The sequence below is a fragment of the Bufo bufo genome, chromosome 8 (assembly GCF_905171765.1).
Source record: "Bufo bufo chromosome 8, aBufBuf1.1, whole genome shotgun sequence".
NCBI lineage: Eukaryota > Metazoa > Chordata > Amphibia > Anura > Bufonidae > Bufo > Bufo bufo.
Genome location: NC_053396.1, coordinates 20,450,783 through 20,469,245, shown reverse-complemented (window position 1 = coordinate 20,469,245; position 18,463 = coordinate 20,450,783). Strand labels below are relative to the sequence as shown.

Here is an 18,463-nt window from a genome sequence, read left to right as displayed (position 1 = left end):
CCACAGTGGAGAACCAAATACCACAGTGCAGAACAATATACCGCCCCAGCAGAACTAAACACCACAGTGCAGCATAAAATACCGCCCCAGCAGAACCAAACACCACAGTGCAGCATAAAATACCGCCCCAGCAGAACCAAATACCACAGTGCAGCATAAAATACCGCCCCAGCAGAACCAAACACCACAGTGCAGAATAAAATACCGCCCCAACAGAACCAAATACCACAGTGCAGCACAAAATACCGCCCCAGCAGAACCAAACACCACAGTGCAGCACAAAATACCACCCCAGCAGAACCAAATACCACAGTGCAGCATAAAATATCGTCCCAGCAGAACCAAATACCACAGTGCAGCATAAAATACCGCCCCAGCAGAACCAAATACCACGGTGCAGCACAAAATACCGCCCCAGCAGAACCAAACACCACAGTGCAGCACAAAATACTGCCACCCGCGCCACAGTATGAAAATGTATCATCGTCCTGATGGCAGCAATACACTTGAATTCAGGAGGGCATCTGTAGGCTGGCCAGGTGCATATGTACCCGATACTACTACGAGAGCATCTGATTTTATGCACCCCGCTGGCAGCCATGAGGAGGGCTCGGGCGGCCCCCTGGGCTTTGGCCCACCGGGTAATTTCCCTGTAGGGTCTATGGCCAATCCGCCCCTGCCTTTGCAGGCGTTAAAGGAAGCAATGGCTCCACCGTAAGATGTACAGGAGAAACACAGAACTGCAAACCTCCATCCCGCATCATGCAGACGACTGTATTTTTGCAGAACGCACACGGCCGGTATCCGGATTTTGCGGACCACAAAATACATACGGTCGTGTAAATGAGGCAAAAGCCTGACAAAGCGTAGAACAATAAGCGCCTATTATGCTTTATTTTTTTGGCACAACAGTTTAATGAAGATTTTTTTTTTTTATTCTCTTTTGCTGTGTTCATTCGAACAAGACACTGGAAAAAATGACTAGAACCTCGGTGGTTTACACTGAACATCGCGCCAGGAGTGGAAGCCTCGTGGAGGATTTCGCAATGTAATAATGTGGACTGTATTAAGAGAAGAAGGTAAAGTAAGGACATTTTTAGGAACCTCCAGTGATTCACAAAGCAGATCTTACCACAGGCCCTGTCTTTCCGCGCTGTCCTGGTGGTCCTGGGAGACCCTGGCTGCCCTGCAACAAAGGTAGAAATGCCGGTGAAATGATGGGATTTATCGCTTGACACTTCAAGAGTGAAATATAAATCATCGTAGATTATGTTTGTTGGCGAGGAGTTTATTTGGCATATTCATCTTGTACAACGAGAGGACAACAACTTTCCAGACTTCGTAACCAGGTAATGTGCTGAAGGGCCCACCATATTTGTTCCTGCAGCAATTCATAAAAAATATACCCTTTATTGAAAAACGTCCTACGCGTTTCGACTTGACCTTAATCTGTTTACACCAGGGATCAGCAACCTTCTGTACGCCAGCTGTTCTGCAACTACAATGCCCAGAATCCTCCTTTGACTTCTATGGGAGTCACAAGAACAGTCCAATGAGTGTGCATGCTGGGAGTTGTAGTTTAACAGTAGCTGGAGTGCCGCAGGTTGCTGATCCCAGGTCTACACAAAGGGGTTAGTGTGATCAATGCGGGATGCTCAACCTGCGGCCCTCCAGCTGTTGTAAAACTACAACTCCCAGCATGCCTGAACAGCCCACAGCAGGGCATTGTGGGAGTTGTAGTTTTGCAACAGCTGGAGGGCCGCAGGTTGAGCATGCCTGCTATAGACTAATATAGACTATTACAGAAAAGAGGTCTACGCTAAAGAGTGACTGGCTGGCTCTGCGGGTAGCGTTGCATTCAGACATTGCGATCGAGCTGCATTTCGGTCCGGTTTTCAATGCAGCCGCGGTTTTTACAGGTAAAACACATTTAATTTACTCTTCACTTGTAAAAACTGCAGTAAGAAAAATCAAGGCGAATGCACATATGGTTTTTACCGCACCTCAGCTGCAAAGTCTGAATGCATGCTTACCGTAGATTAAAGGGGTTGTCTCATCATGGACAATGGGGGCATATCGCTAGGATACCGCACCTATATCGAGAACGGAGCCCCGCAAGTGAAGGAGGGCGCACTACGCATGCACAGCCGCCCTCGCTTCATTTTCTATGGGGCCGGCGAAAATAGCCGCGCATGTGCAGGTACACTCCCATTCACTTCTATGGGGAGTCGGCTTGGTGGTGGCCGGACAGGAGTCCTCCAGCCACCACCTTGTGGGGCTCCGTTCTCCATATAGGTGCGGGCCCCAATAGGGGCATATCCTAGCGATATGACTCCATTGTCCATGATGAGACAACCCCTTTAAGGGCTCATGCACATGGCCATATGTATTTTGCGGTCCGCAAAACATGGATCTGCAAAAAATACGGATGACGCCCGTGTGCCCCTAATAGAATAGTCCTATCCTTGTCTGTAATGTTCTATTTTTTTGAGGAATGGATATATGGAAACGGAATGCACACTTTTTTTGGCGGACCCCTTAAAATGAATGGTTCCGCATATGGTCTGCAAAAAAAAACAAAAAACGGAACGGACACGGAAAGAAAATACGTTCATGTGCAAGAGCCCTTAGACGTACAGGTTTTCTTCAAGTTTTTATGTCGTTTCTGAAGCCACAACCAGGAGTTAAAAAAGAGCTGTAGTATCTGTCCTTAAAGGGGTTCTCCGGGATTTACAGCGGGGGTCCGACTCCCAGGATCCCCGCCAATCAGCAGTTTGAAGAGACCACAGAGATCCCGCGAGTGCCACAGCCTCCTTGCAACCTACCAAGCACAGCGCCGTGCATTACATAGCGGCTGTGCTTGGTATCGCAGCTCAGCTCCATTCACTTCTATGGGGCTGAGCTGCGCCTAGGCCAGGGATGGGCAAACTCGGCCCTCCAGCTGTTGTAAAACGACAAATCCCAACATTTCCAGTCTGCCTACAGCAGGCATGGCCAACCTGAGGCTCTCTAGCTGTTGCAAAACTACAACTCCCAGCATGCCTAGACTGCCTACAGCTATCAGCCTACATTAGGGCGTGCTGGGAGTTGTAGTTTTACAACAGCTGGAGAGCCGCAGGTTGGCCATCCCTGGCCTAGACCATGTGGCCTCTTCATACATCTGGTTGTGCCAGACGTTGGACCCCTGGCGATCTCATATTGATGAGAATTGGTTATCGATATGTAAATTCAGGAGAACCCCTTTAATACCTTTTCTCCTTTGACAATCCTGATTTTGGCTTCAGAAACCCTGAACAAAACCTGCTTGTGTTAGGATGTTCAGTCGGCAAAATACGCGTTAGCTCCATTCAATGGGGCTCATCCACATGCGGAGACCCACTGAAGCGGGTATTGAGGAAAGCTGTATGGGGACAATTTTCACGTTTTGGAGCCCTCGCGCACCCCCTGATCAGTGCTATATGTGAACAACAGGAGAAATTCACTTGCTCCAAGAAATCATTATCAGTTCTCACCTTGTCGCCCTGAAATCCCATATCTCCGGGAATCCCTGGAAGGCCCTGAACGCCCTGAATATACATGTGCAAAACAGGTTACAAGATGCATGGTGAAATGTGACAAATTACCAGGAGGATATCATACAGCAGTTCATCAGTAGACACAGTAGGGTTAATTACGACGCTAATAGTCTGTTGGTCTATTATACTGGTATTGCAGCTACGTTCAAGTACAGTAGATGGGCTGAGCTGTGATATCAGGAACAGCCCATAGACAAGGCCGGTGCCGAGTCTGGAAAATAAAGCGCACCCTTGTTTCCTAACCTCGTATAACCCCATAAAGAGACGAACGGAGCGCCTTGAAAACCAGTGAAGGTTACTGCCTAACCAGGGGTAAATGGATCCAACTTGGCTGATCTACATAACCTCTCACCCAGGAGGCACAGCAATATAAACCATGTTATAAAAAATAACTTTAAAAAATTCATCTTGCGCTGAAGGAAGTGAATGGGAGCATACCGCAGTACCACTCATGGCCACTATCGGAGTACGGCGCTGTGCAGTTCCAGTCTCTGCTCAGACAGCTGATCGTGGGGGACCCCCACCGATCTGATATCGTTGACCTATCCTAAGCACAGGTCGTCAATATCACAGTCCCGTAAACCCCCTTTAAATCTTCATTTCCATACCTATTTTTTTTTTATATCTTTGTTCAAGTAAACTGTATGGCTACAGACCAAAGCTTGATAGGTGTGAACAGGCAGAACACTGAAAATCTGTCAGCTTCTCACTTCTCAGATTTTTTTAGTCAAAGAGGAATCTGTTTGAGAAAAGTGTCGTATTAACCTGAGCTAATACAAGGCTTGCTTTTTTTGGTTGGGTTCCTGAAACGCTCAAGCGACGCTGTTTGTCAATGAGAATAACCTACTGGCTGCAAAAATGTTCCTCCTAAAAAGAGACCAAATGCAAATAATATCTGCCCAATTTTACCCCCTCCCAAAGAAACTAAAGCAAATAGAAGCCGCCTTCCTCGCTACAGAGTTAGCTCTGGGTATAACACTGGGAGGGCTGTATTTTTCTTTATACGCTTTTAACTACCTATTAATTGGACAAATGTTGTGGCCGGCTTTCCTTCTCCACCTCACCGGCAGTGTTAATAATAATAATTCACACTAAGCAGGCCAGAAGAGTCTACTTTTTTTGCCGCCGTCAGGGTGGTGTGCGTCAGCAGACCTTTTTTCCACTGCACTTTCCTATAGAGGGAGCCACCATGCGGTATACGTTTTCACAATGGCAGTCAATGAGCACCATATGCCACTGTCCATCGCCCAGTTGGAGCCTTCTGTCAGAGGTATACATCGGAAATCCTTCCCTACATATACCTCTGAAGAACGCCTCAAACCCAGTGTGCACAGAGCCTTATTCCGCTGGACTCTAACGTTAAGGATAGCTTCACACGGAAGATTTTGGGTGCAGGTTACAGCAGGGATTCAGTGCCGGAAACAAGGCCAAATCTGCCGGGGAGAGTCGGCACATTAAATTGCTGGCTGGTCTCACAGATAATTGTCTTATATACAGTACAGACCAAAAGTTTGGACACACCTTCTCATTCAAAGAGTTTTCTTTATTTTCATGACTATGAAAATTGTAGATTCACACTGAAGGCATCAAAACTATGAATTAACACATGTGGAATTATATACATAACAAACAAGTGTGAAACAACTGAAAATATGTCATATTCTAGGTTCTTCAAAGTAGCCACCTTTTGCTTTGATTACTGCTTTGCACACTCTTGGCATTCTCTTGATGAGCTTCAAGAGGTAGTCCCCTGAAATGGTCTTCCAACAGTCTTGAAGGAGTTCCCAGAGATGCTTAGCACTTGTTGGCCCTTTTGCCTTCACTCTGCGGTCCAGCTCACCCCAAACCATCTCGATTGGGTTCAGGTCCGGTGACTGTGGAGGCCAGGTCATCTGGCGCAGCACCCCATCACTCTCCTTCATGGTCAAATAGCCCTTTCTTTCAAAGTTTTCCCATTTTTTCGGCTGACTGACTGACCTTCATTTCTGAAAGTAATGATGGCCACTCGTTTTTCTTTACTTAGCTGCTTTTTTCTTGCCATAATACCAATTCTAACAGTCTATTCAGTAGGACTATCAGCTGTGTATCCACCTGACTTCTCCTCAACGCCACTGATGGTCCCAACCCCATTTATAAGGCAAGAAATCCCACTTATTAAACCTGACAGGGCACACCTGTGAAGTGAAAACCATTTCAGGGGACTACCTCTTGAAGCTCATCAAGAGAATGCCAAGAGTGTGCAAAGCAGTAATCAAAGCAAAAGGTGGCTACTTTGAAGAACCTAGAATATGACATATTTTCAGTTGTTTCACACTTGTTTGCTATGTATATAATTCCACATGTGTTAATTCATAGTTTTGATGCCTTCATAGTCATGAAAATAAAGAAAACTCTTTGAATAAGAAGGTGTGTCCAAACTTTTGGTCTGTACTGTATATGGAGGCCTTAAATACTCTGCTTGTTCAGTGACGGGACAGCTTGCCCTTGTGATCTGCATACTGGGAACTAAACAGTAACACACTAAAAAGCAAAAAGATAAAAAAATAAAATAAAAAAAACACACACACCCAGAATGCAGTGCACTGCAATACAGAAGCTCAATTTAGGAATTGAGCTAAACTATTACATTTGTTGACAACCTGATGACAGATTTCAAAAATCAACCTGCAGAATTGTGAATGCTGCTCTGGACTATAAGGCTAAGTACACATCAGCGTTTGCAATTACCATATTCTGTCTTGGCGCAGGCACAGAATACTGAAATTGTCCTTGTCTGGCATATGCTAGACAGGGCTGGCGCCCAAAAGATCCTATTCACTATAAGGGCTTGTTCACGTCTGCATTGGAGCCTCCGTTCGGAGCCTCCATCACAGATTCCGTCAAAAAGACCAGACAAAAAAGTTCTACAGGCAGGACTTTTCTCCTGTAAAAAAAATAAAATAAAAATAAATACACACAGGATCCCAAATGGAAAATGAACTGCCTCTTGTCAATGGAGCCTGTTCAGCTCTGAAATTCGGCACTTTTATTAGCAGAAAAACAGAAATTACTAGCGGTGATGTAAAGGAGGACTTACGGGGTCTGCTGCATATGGGCTCTAAGCCTCACTTTTTTGATGACTCTGCTCAGTAACCTTATGACATTGCATCAGTGATGCATCTGAAGATGGAGATCCTGCTTTTACAGATGTTTCCAACCACAGATGATGATTCAGGAAGACTGGGGATCAGAGCTTTTCATGTCTTGACAGGCCTTACGTCAGAAGGTGTAAATTTGGAAAAGATGAAATATATTAAAAATATTTTGGAAAAAAGTTGATGTGCTAGATTAAAGGGCAACTGTCAGCAGTTTTGTACCTATGACACCGGCTGACCTGTTACATGTGCGCTTGGCAGCTGAAGGCATCTGTGTTGGTCCCATGTTCACATGTGCTCGCATTGCTAAGAAAAAACTGTGTTTTAATATATGCAAATGAGCCCCTAGGAGCAACGGGGGCGTTACCATTACACCTAGAGGCTTTGCTCTCTCTGCAACTGCTGCGCCCTCTGCACTTTGATTGACTTTAGGAGATGACTGGGCCAGGAAGTGTTAATGTCATAACACCAGGCCCTGTCAAAGTGGAGAGAATGTGGAAGTTGCAGAGAGAGCAGAGCCTCTAGGTGTAATGGTAACGCCCCCGTTGCTCCTAGAGGCTCATTTGCATATTTTAATACATCATTTTTCTCAGCAGTGAGGACACATATGAACATGGGACCAACACAGACGTCTTCAGCTGCCAAGAGCACATGTAACAGGTCAGCCAGTGTCATAGGTACAAAACTGCTGACAGATGCCCCTTAATACGCTCTGACTCTATGGGGGCATGACTGAAATAATGACTGCTGCTCTGCATGGGTCTGACAGGTTCTCCTCCGTGGTATATCTTCTTGTTCGATTCTGTCATTCTGACATTTTTATCCAATCGAATGTTAACAACCAAGACACGATCCACGGTTAAAGGGGGGAAAATTGGATCAAAAAAGCCGCCCCTTTCCTCCTCTTTTTTGGCAGCTGCATAAAAAGCAGATCTTTGCAAGGCCTACTTTCTACATTGCTGCTACTAGTTGAAATAAACTAAGTTGTAAGAACATAGGCCAAGGACCCCGAGATCGTAAAAACGTCAGGAAGCGCCAAAAGCACGAGCCAGAAATGTGGAATACTGAAAGAACCCGTAATTATCTCCAAATTCATGATCGTCAGCAAGGGCCATCACATGGAAAAAGTTATGGAAGGCCGCCCTCCATCTGATTCCACTAAGAAATCTCAACAGGGGTCCATCCCACTGCAGCAACGTGAAGAAAAACCTCATTACTCAACTCCCCAGATTTCTCTGTATAATTTGTAGGGTACTGCTCAACCGGGTGTATATAATATGCTAGTTATAACATGAGTAACTCAAAATGACGCCCAGAATAGAAGCAGTCAACGGTGAAACGTGAAGTGGGTAGAGCTCTGTGAGGATGGACAGCTCTGTGACGGTTTTATTTATCATGCTGGATGTGCTGTAAGTCAAATAAAGTCTTGCACTTTGTTGAATGGAGGTTTGCGGTGCTTAACTACAAGACGCGGCTCTCAGGGTCTCTCTGGTTTTATAGGATCTGTGGCTGATCACCACGATGGATATTCCTGCAGTACAGAGCCTCTAAGGTGGTGCCAACCACATACATCACCGATTTTCCCCAGGTGGTGCCACTGTTCAGAGACCTTTAGCCGGTTCTGGTCCATGGTATCTCCAAAATTACCACAGAAGTGAAAGGGTTTACCAGTCCCTTAGCTGAAAAAGTTGGAGCATTGCTCAACATGTACCTCTGATTATAAACAACTTTCTATAAATTGATAGTACAAGTGAAGAAAAAAAACTGTGTAATATATCTCATTAGAAAAAAATGCCTCCTTATATACTTACACTAAATTCACTGATCTAACCAGTAGCCTGATGTTGTTTCAGCTTCATTGAGAAATCAGGTTACATGCCGCCCATAGAGGTGGGTTGCTATGATGTCTCCAATACACAGCACATAGAAGAGCAGGATCTATTCTTCTCTGTGTCTCTGTAGCACCTCCTCAGAAGCAGCAGTCTGCCTTCCATTCTGCAGATGCTTCCCCCACCCCCTCTCCTTTTCATAGACTTCTATGGGTAGCACGTAACCGGATTTGTAAATGAGCTGATAATCCGTGCTCTCTCTGGAAGATTAAAGGAAGCAAGGTGGATGAGGAAAGAAGCCTGATAAGTGAAGAAAGAAGCATTTTTCTATAATAAGATATATTACAAATGTTCTTTTCATTGCTTATACAACTAAATTATGTAGAGTTGTCTAGAACTGGAGGTACTCTTTAAATGTAGACACTAAGATGATCCTTTAACAATGAAGCGAATCTTAAAAGGGTTGTCCAAGGGTAAGAAAAACATGGCTGCGTTCTTCCAAAAACAGCCCCCCCGTCCACAAGTTGTATGCTGTATTTCAGCTCTGCCCTATCCACTCCAATGGAAACGAGCTGCAATACCCGACACAACCCGTGGACAGGGGTGGTGTTGTTTTTGAAAGAACACAGCCATGTTTTTCAAATCCTGGACAACCCCTTTAAATTTCTCAAGGTGGACTATAAAAATTTCTCTTAAGCATTTTTTTTTTTTTTTTAACAAGGATTATTCTGTCATTGATTTAAAGGAAATGACCTGGTGTCAAGCTAAAGAGCTCAGAAAGAGTTGTTCAACTGCTAAGAAGATAACCAAATGATTTTATAAGGTTATAAATGCTCTTAGTAGAGTGCCTTCTGGGTGTATCTACCACAATGACAGGCCACATAAAAAGCTGGGTGACCCTATGGTGCCTCCCATGTTAATAAGCATGCTGTACAAGAAGGGAGAGGGACTCGTTTATGTTAGCAATTTCCTGGTAGGGAAAGATCAGAGGGAATGAAGAGCCGAAAACAAACCGCAACAGGCCACAAAAATTCTCGGGTGCTTTTAAACAAGAACATCAAACTCTGGATGTTGTCCAAAGTATTTTACTAGAGTATCTAGTATGTCGTCTGTAAAGAGACCTTCCAGCCATTCGCCGTATATTACACACCAACTAGGCAGGTTCCCTGGCACCTTTCCCAAGCACACAGAAGGGCACTGACCCTTGATATGACTTCGAAACTAATTGAGAACTGAACATCCAATTCAATATTTTTGAAATAATTAAAGCCTTCTTCAGTCTATGGTGACAAAATTAAGATGGAAATCAATTCCATTAGTCTGAATTATTGGACAGCTAGGCGTCCCCTAGTGGCAACTGCAGGAAGCTAGAATATTACCATTTTACTCTTTACCCTTTGTCTATGCAGAGGATAAATAAAAAAAAATTAGAGCACCAACACCTATAAAGAAAAGAATCGGCATAGGAAAAAAACCCGAAATAAAATGGTGTTTAAAAGAGGTTATTCAACTTCACTTTAAATCTAATTTGCCAGTCCTCTCTACAAAGCTATTTACCAAAAGTCGAGAACTGAGAATTTCAGGGCATACATTTAAATTAAATTTAAAAAGTATTAAAAAAAAAAGTATTTTTGTATCTGTCAATGTTTTAAAGAGTTTTTGTCACCAGGCACAATGTAGGACTCGCTCTACTGAATGTGACTATCCCTTTCACTTAGCGATCCGCTGCTTCATTCTGTAGGAAAAAAAAACCTTTTAGTGCATATAGAAATGAGTAGTAAAAGTGCACTGGGGGCGGGCCCAAGCCACTCTGTGCACCCTTGCTCCTCCTGCTTCCTCTGTCAGTCCCTCCTTCTCCTTTTTGATTGACAGGGCGAGTTGAGATGACTATGCATTGTCAACCGAGAAGGAGGGCGAAGGAAGCAGGAAAAGCAAGGGTGCACAGAGTGGCTTGGGCCTGACCTCGGTGCGCTTAACTGCTCATTTGCATGTAGATTAAAAGTACTTTTTCTCCAGAATGAAGAAACAGATTGCTAAGTGAAAGCTATCATTACATTCAGCTGGGCCAGCCCTACAAGGCATGATGAATGGTTTAACAGTGAATTTCCTGGTGACAGACCCACCTTCAATGTTATTACAATCAGAATTGACAAGTTAGTGATTATATCCTTGACTTATCTTTCTGTATTTGTGTAATGCTTGAAACAATCACATTTCTATTATGTAAACTCAATGAAAATGTTAGAAACTTTTTGATTTATATCAATATAGCAAATTTTGATATGCTATTTAATTTTTCTCAAAATAAAGAAAAATTTACAAGAATTAACAAGTTAGTTATGTGGGTGTACAGCCGAGTTTATTGATTTAGAAAGTAACTGCAGCTATTCCCCCCCTAACGGGGAACCTGTCAGAAGCATTTTGACACCCAAACCACCAATACTACCTGACCTTTCTGCTCCTCTACCTTCTAGAATTATTTTGTATCCCGAACAGATGCCTCTTTTTTGCCCAAAAAAAAAAAAGAAGGTTAATGGCCACTCGTGTCATATAAAAATTAACTGATAGGAGTCCCAGAGGTGGAGATGATGAGAAGACAGGGAATGCCACCCAGCAGCCTTGCTGAAACCCTACGTATTCACTGCCCCTGGCTTCAGAGAGACTGTGCACATGTGCTGGAGGCCGGTGGACCGTCAAAAGGATTCCCGATGGTTTACAACAGCACTCGCTGATATTCCCTGTTCTCGGGGATGTCAATCAAGATGGAGGGTCGGTATTTGGTAGTGGACAGCTTGACTTGTCTTCTCAGCATCTCCACCTCCTTTACTCCACACAGCTAATTTGTACTGACACAAGCAGGCAGTCAATTTATTTTTGGGCAAAATGAGACATCTGCTTGGGATACAAAGGGCACCTGCAGAAAGAAGAGGAGCAGAACTCTGACAGGCAGTAGTGGTGGGCAAGTCTACAGCATCAACGCATTTTGTAAGGTGATCTAGAAGGAATAGGAAGGCTTTGTTCACACTTTCCTTTTTTCCCTTACATTTGGTGTACACACTAGGGAAATCTGTGGACGTAGACGTGGTGGACTATAGAAGTAACTGGAAGGGTACGTATTGCGCTGACTTTGACTTGTTGGGGTCAGATGTCATTCTAAACTGTCTACTAGATAGAAGGATGCAAGACAGAGGGAGAGAGATACTGGAGTCTTTGCATGCAAAGCACAATGCAGTAAGGGAGTATTCTGGTCACCTTATCACCTTTCAGTCCAGATTCTCCTGGGTTCCCCGGCAGCCCCTGAAAAACAGTACAAGAGCCGATATGTAAACCTCGGGACCGGACAGATTATCTAATCTGCATTTACTTTGGTTACCAAGTTATGCAAGTTTTAGTAGAATATCCTTGTATACCGCATTTCAGGTTATCAGGTGAATACGACAGCCACTTACCTGTTCTAGCAACCTTTGACATAAGTATGTAAATAGGTGTTTATTAGGAGAGCGGATGTCATCACAGAGGACAACAATTGCAAATCTCTACTCAGGGATGTATGTAAGTAAAGGGGCATCATGAGGTCTGGCGCTGTCAGTACGCTTTCCAATCACAAACATGGCTGTTAACACGTGCTGAGTCGGGACACAGGACACGTTCATGTGATACTTAAATAGGACAAGTGTTGGAGTCATTATTTTTATTGTAGTTATTAGACTAACCTCATCACTGTGTGAATTTACATGGCGGCCTGTCTCTGGGTGATGTAAAATGGCGGCCTGTCTCTAGGTGATATTGTCATGCTGCTAATAAAGTTTAGTGTAAATAAAAACACACAGATCTGCTTCTTCACACTGACAAACTTGATGACATGCTGCTGAAGGTGGTAATACTGTATATGTTCTGCTCCTCAGTACACTTAGGCCTCTTTCACACGGGCGAGATTTCCGCACGGGTGCAATGCGTGAGGTGAACGCATTGCACCCGCACTGAATCCGGACCCATTCATTTCTATGGGGCTGTGCACATGAGTGCTGATTTTCACGCATCACTTTTGCGTTACGTGAAAATCGCAACATGTTCTATATTCTGCGTTTTTCACGCAACGCAGGCCCCATAGAAGTGAATGGGGCTGCGTGAAAATCGCAAGCAAGTGCAGATGCGGTGCGATTTTCACGCATGGTTGTTAGGAGACGATCGGGATGGAGACCCGATCATTATTATTTTCCCTTATAACATGGTTATAAGGGAAAATAATAGCATTCTGAATACAGAATGCATAGTACAATAGCGCTGGAGGGGTTAAAAAAATAATAATAATAATTTAAACTCACCTTAATCCATTTGTTCGCGCAGCCGTCATCTCTCCTGTCTTCTTCTTTGAGGAATAGGACCTTTGATGAAGTCACTGCGCTCATCACATGGTCCATCACATGATCCATCACCATGGTAAACGATCGTGTGATGGACCATGTGATGAGCGCAGTGACGTCATCAAAGGTCCTTTTCCTCACAGATGAAGACAGAAGAGATGCCGGCTGCGCGAACAAGTGGATTAAGGTGAGTTAAATAATTTATTTATTTATTTTTAACCCCTCCAGCCCTATTGTACTATATATTCTGTATTCAGAATGCTATTATTTTCCCTTATAACCATGTTATAAGGGGAAATAATACAATCTACACAACCTTGAACCCAAACCTGAACTTCTGTGAAGAAGTTCGGGTCTGGGTACCACATTCAGTTTTTTATCACGCGCGTGCAAAACGCATTGTACCCGCGCGATAAAAACTGAACAACGGAACGCAATCGCAGTCAAAACTGACTGCAATTGGGTACCTACTCGCGCGGGTTTGCCGCAACGCATCCGGACACGCTCATGTGAAAGAGGCCTTATACATCTTTATACCTGGGCAGTTGCCTTACAGCCGGGGTCACATGACTGACTCATGTGATCCAGCTCTCCTATGGATGAATTTCACAGGACTAAAACGGGCCATACCATTTGTTTTTCTTTAGGGAGAGGCCACGTGGATCTAATAAGCAAAATTTTAAATAGATTTATATTGGAAACTAAATGTATGTATGTATTCATTAAAACTGGAATACCCCTTTAAACTTTTTTCTGTCTTAGAGCACCGAGCAAGATGGTTTGGCACAGAAGGTATTAACCCCTAAGCCAAGCAGCTTTAGAGGTGGTTACCAAAGGCATTTTAAGCAGCAAATGAAGTTTGGGGTTCTTACCTTTAAACCTTTGGGTCCCATAAAGCCTATAGGTCCCACAGCACCCAGGTCACCCTGAAAAAGATTAATAAACAATATCATTTTTCAGAAAAGAAGAAATCAAACGATCATTCGTGGGATAAAACGGAATAATTATTTTTTTTTTTTAATAAGAAAAGTGTCTAAGAAAGTTGATATAGAGGATGTACGTCAGTATTTAGGGCAAATTGCATCAAAAGTGGCACATTTCAGTTTTAGTGACTACTTGCATTCCCCATGAAGTAACAATTCTGCAGCATATTTTGATATAATTGCTTGTTGTCCCATTCCTCTATTTTCCGTTCCGGAAACATATGAATGACTCGCCGGCAGGTCCGTCTGGGTATTACCAGTTAGGGTACATTCAGACCACCGTATGTGTTTTGCGGTCTGCAAATTGCGCACGGCCAGCCCTATGAAAGAAATGCCCATTCTTGTCTGCAATAGGGCATGCTCTCTCTTTTTTTGCGGTGCTGTGAAACGGAAATACGGATGCGGACACCACGCGGTATGCTGTCCGCATCTTTTGCGCAGCCATGTGAAATGAAATGAACGGGTCTGTGCATCTGTACCGCAATATGTGGACACATAAATACGGCCGTGTGAATGTACCCTTAGGGTGTGTGTCCCTGCATAGCCAGCAGTGATTGGATAGCGTCACACTGTGCCAGGACACCCCCCCAACTGGTAACGTCCAGCTGACCCACCGGCAATTCATTCATAAACTTTTAGCTGGGAAAAACATAAAATGATATAAAAATATGCTGCTGGATTATTACATGGGGAATGCAAGTAGTTACTAAAAGAGATCAGGAGAGGAGACGGGTCGTCTTTAACATGATCATAAATAGATACGTTGGGGTCAAAAGCACTAGGATTACAATACATATGACGTCAGGTATCTGGAGGGTTTGGAAGCCCGATGAAAGTCATTCCTGGGGATGCATTGATAAAATTGCAGCACATCAAAAATGTCCTAAAATCATATAAGACTGCGTCTACATAAAAAAAAAAAATATAAATATATATATATATTATTTATTTTATGAAATTATTTAAATATACTATTTTATTATAAAAAAGAAAATAATCTCAGATTCGGAATGCGATTACTGCCATTATGGTGTATAGTCTGGAGCCCGGAAAAAAATACAATGCTAGAAATCTAACATACGATGAAGCTGAATAAACATATAATAATAATAATAATAATAATAATAAAATATACTGTATAGTAAAGGAGGGCATTTAACAGCTACATAGAATCTCTCTTTCATCTACGCATTTCCTCTGGCTCAGCGGTAAGTGAGGTCTCCAACTATTATTTTATCTGCGCCGGAGATCTTCCCATCTGTGTACAGCGGCTTGAGGACGGGCTGAGAGCCAAGGATAGTTCATATTCTGTGACTAGCTGAAAGAGCTTCCTATGGACCAGTGTAAAGGCTCCTCTTGTCTTCTAGGTACCTGGCTCTGCTGCCGCAGACTACTAGGAACTGAAGCGGAGCAGGAGGGGGGCAAAAGATCAAAGAAACCTGAGCTGTGCCCATTCATTTTTCAACAAGCTTGGGACAGATATAATCAGTAGACCCAGTATTGTCCTGGAGACTTGATCTACTGAAAGGTTTGGGCCTGTCTCACCGCAGAACCCTTTGCCGTCTTGCACGCTCCTGTGATGTTATTTGCATCCATCCAGGTGAAGTGATCTCCTTTATTCTCCTCTGTCGTGGCTAGTTAGAGCTGGCGTGAAGTTGAAATTGAATGGTTCTTCAGACAAAAATACTTGAGCCGTTAAACACGCAAGCACGTCCCATCACATATACTAGAGTTATAGCATGTTTTCAGGTTTTACGTTGCAAGTGGCAAGCTTTGAGGTGGTCATACACCTTCGACAGCTGTTGGTCGAATGCTCCTTTGGCCTTCTGAACCCCCTCCACGCTTGGCCAAGTGTGTATATGTTCTCAATGGGAAGACTGGAATAAACTGCTGCCAGACACCTCTGGTGGTGGCTTATCTCCACTGAGAACAAAAGACTGATCCTGTTGAAACTTGCCCGAGCCTTCTTTCTGCCAACATCTGCTATTGGGAGACGCCCAAAGCTCATCAACTGGTCAACTGGTCCTGCCCAAATCAGTGGATTTGGACAACGTTTGGGATATTAGTGGCTGTAAAAGACCATTTGGCTTGTGTATTTTACCTTGGTAACTTTTTTCCAAAAACTGGACTCACAACATCAATATGGGGTCCTAGGTTCAAATCTAACCAGGACCAACACAGACATGGAGCTTGTATGTTCTTCCTTTGGGTTTTTCAGTTTTTTTTCTCCAAAAGCAATAAAGATTAGTAAGGCTCTCTTCACATCACGTTAAGAGTCTCCAGTCGGAGGATCTCCCAACCTAAACCTCCGATGTGTCCCACTGTATAGGTCTACAGTAGGACACATCACCCATAGGCTCCCAAGGAATAGAGTAGTCTACTAGTCTACGCAAAAAAAAAAGGGTATACCGACCCAACGGAGCCCAAACAACCACTCATTTGGTCTCAGTCAGGTTAAAGGAGACATGTGGATACGTGGAATAGCGCAGTCTACTAGACAAAAAAAAGGGTATACCGACCCAACGGAGCCCAAGAAGCCACTCTTTTTGTCTCCATCAGGTTAAAGGAGCCACGTGGATTTATTTTCTTTATATGATGGCAGTTTTCATGATGCATACACCAAACACAGGCTTCATGTGTAATGTGAACAGAGCCTAAATTACCTACTGAGCATGTAAAATAGGGAGAACAGATGGCGAGCCCCATCAGGGGTGGCGACCGAGTAATCACCGGTGTTCAGCACCACGGACTATGTTGGCTCTACAGAATCAACTGGAAATAAATGACAGAACCTTTAAACGTGGCCCCTTAGGAGTAATAATAGGATTTGTACCTTTTAACCTCGCCTATTCATCCCCCCTGAGTAAATTTGCGACGATATGTTACTGACAGCGAAATGCATAACTAATTGCCAACTGTCTGTAACTGCATACCGTAGATGCAGGCTTCCAACACCTCCTGACGTGAAATACCTCAATTACCATTCTACTGCATAAATACTGACATCAAGAGCTCGGGTAAAAGGCAACGCTGTCAAATATAAGCCTGTGAATTACAGTTTGTGAATCGCCCCGGAGTCCATGGAAGGTTACAGGGCCGAGCCAAAACTTCTGAGCTCCGGAGCACGGAGCCAAGGAAGCAGCTCCGAGCGTGCGCTGCAACAAGCCCGCTCTTTGTACTGCCTCATATAAAGACCTCTTCAGGCTCCTGTTGATATAGGACGGACCCCAGCTATTTACAACCACACGAGGCTCACGTTACACCAGTGGCTGCCCTTTAATAAGGTTCTGGAATAAGCCACCTGCGGACATCCACAAATGCATGGGACAAATGGAATTCAGCCTCGGAGACATTGCATAAACTGTCCCCAAAATTAGCAATGGGGGGGGGGGGGGAGGTTGTGCCAATATTTAGGAAATAAGAGCGCTGCGCCCTTCATCAGCATAAGCATGAATAGAATGAATAATGTAATTTCCCGGAATAACATATGCTAATGGCCAGCACAAAGCCCATTGATTGCTCTGTTTGTATACAGTATGGCAGCTTGTATTTTCTCCATTGCTCCCTTCCGGCTATGGGTTTAGATTAACTTAGGAAGTGGATGCTAAATGCTGATTTTCTTTATACAAACAGGATTTATTTCATCTACAAGTGTGGTACAAAAATGGTACCTTTGACTCAGTATTGCTTGGAGACTCGGGTACTGGTTGGCCCCTATGCCAAGAACCCCGCAGACCCCCGTGCCACCTTATGGCAATGCCATCCGCAAGAAGCCATCACTCATTACAGATACCCTGTATACAGAATGAAATCACGGCATGCATGCTTCTCGCTACCACGCTCTATAGAGCCGTACATTGTAGGACTACTACACCCAGCATGCTTGACAATGTGCTGCATGGTAGGACTTCACCTCATTTGGCAGCGTATTATTTTTGTATGTCCTGACTTCAATTGAATTGACCTCTCGTGGGTGGCCATGTGGTCAGTCTTCCATCCCGACGTAAAGCTTTGCTACCATCAACGAACCGCGAACCTGACCCCCATCATCTTCACAGCGTGTACATTCCGGTATATTCCTCTCTCATGTGTATTGTCGTCACTGTAGACTACTTGTGCACTTTTCCATATATCCAACCAAGCACACGACAAATCAATCATGGAATGCTGCGTTCTATATAATTTTTTTTTTTTTTTATAGCTGTCATTTTTGTCTAGAATTCTCTTAAAATATGCAATGAGCTCCAGTGAGCATTACAAATTTTAATTATTTTTTTTTATTGCTTGAAGTTTACAGGCTGCACTACTGAGAGATTCTAATGGGAGCATGGCCTCCTCACTGTAGTGCAGACTTGGAGACCTTGAATGGATTCCAATGACCAAATGCAACAATATCTACACCCTACCTTCTGGCATTTATGTGCAGGGACGTAGATTGTAATTGTTGGTTTGGATCCATGAAATGTCTTCACGACAACAATGTGCCCAACAACATCAGAAGAGATCAAGTTGTCATCAGGTTCTCTTGGCACCCATTACCCTTATAATGGGTTTGCTCATCTTATAAAGTGATGGCAT

At 43.8% G+C, this 18,463-nt stretch overlaps 1 protein-coding gene across 1 annotated transcript in view; it reads right to left on the bottom strand.

Annotated features, from left to right (window-relative positions):
* Positions 1 to 18,463, bottom strand: part of COL27A1 (collagen type XXVII alpha 1 chain) — a 282,597-nt gene that overhangs the window by 137,868 nt on the left and 126,266 nt on the right. Inside the window, exons 15-18 of the mRNA XM_040404975.1 lie at positions 13,775 to 13,828; positions 11,791 to 11,835; positions 3,513 to 3,566; positions 1,133 to 1,186 (exon numbers count right to left, since the gene is read on the bottom strand). Coding sequence (XP_040260909.1) covers positions 1,133 to 1,186; positions 3,513 to 3,566; positions 11,791 to 11,835; positions 13,775 to 13,828 — 207 coding nt within the window. The remainder of the gene's footprint in view (positions 1 to 1,132; positions 1,187 to 3,512; positions 3,567 to 11,790; positions 11,836 to 13,774; positions 13,829 to 18,463) is intronic.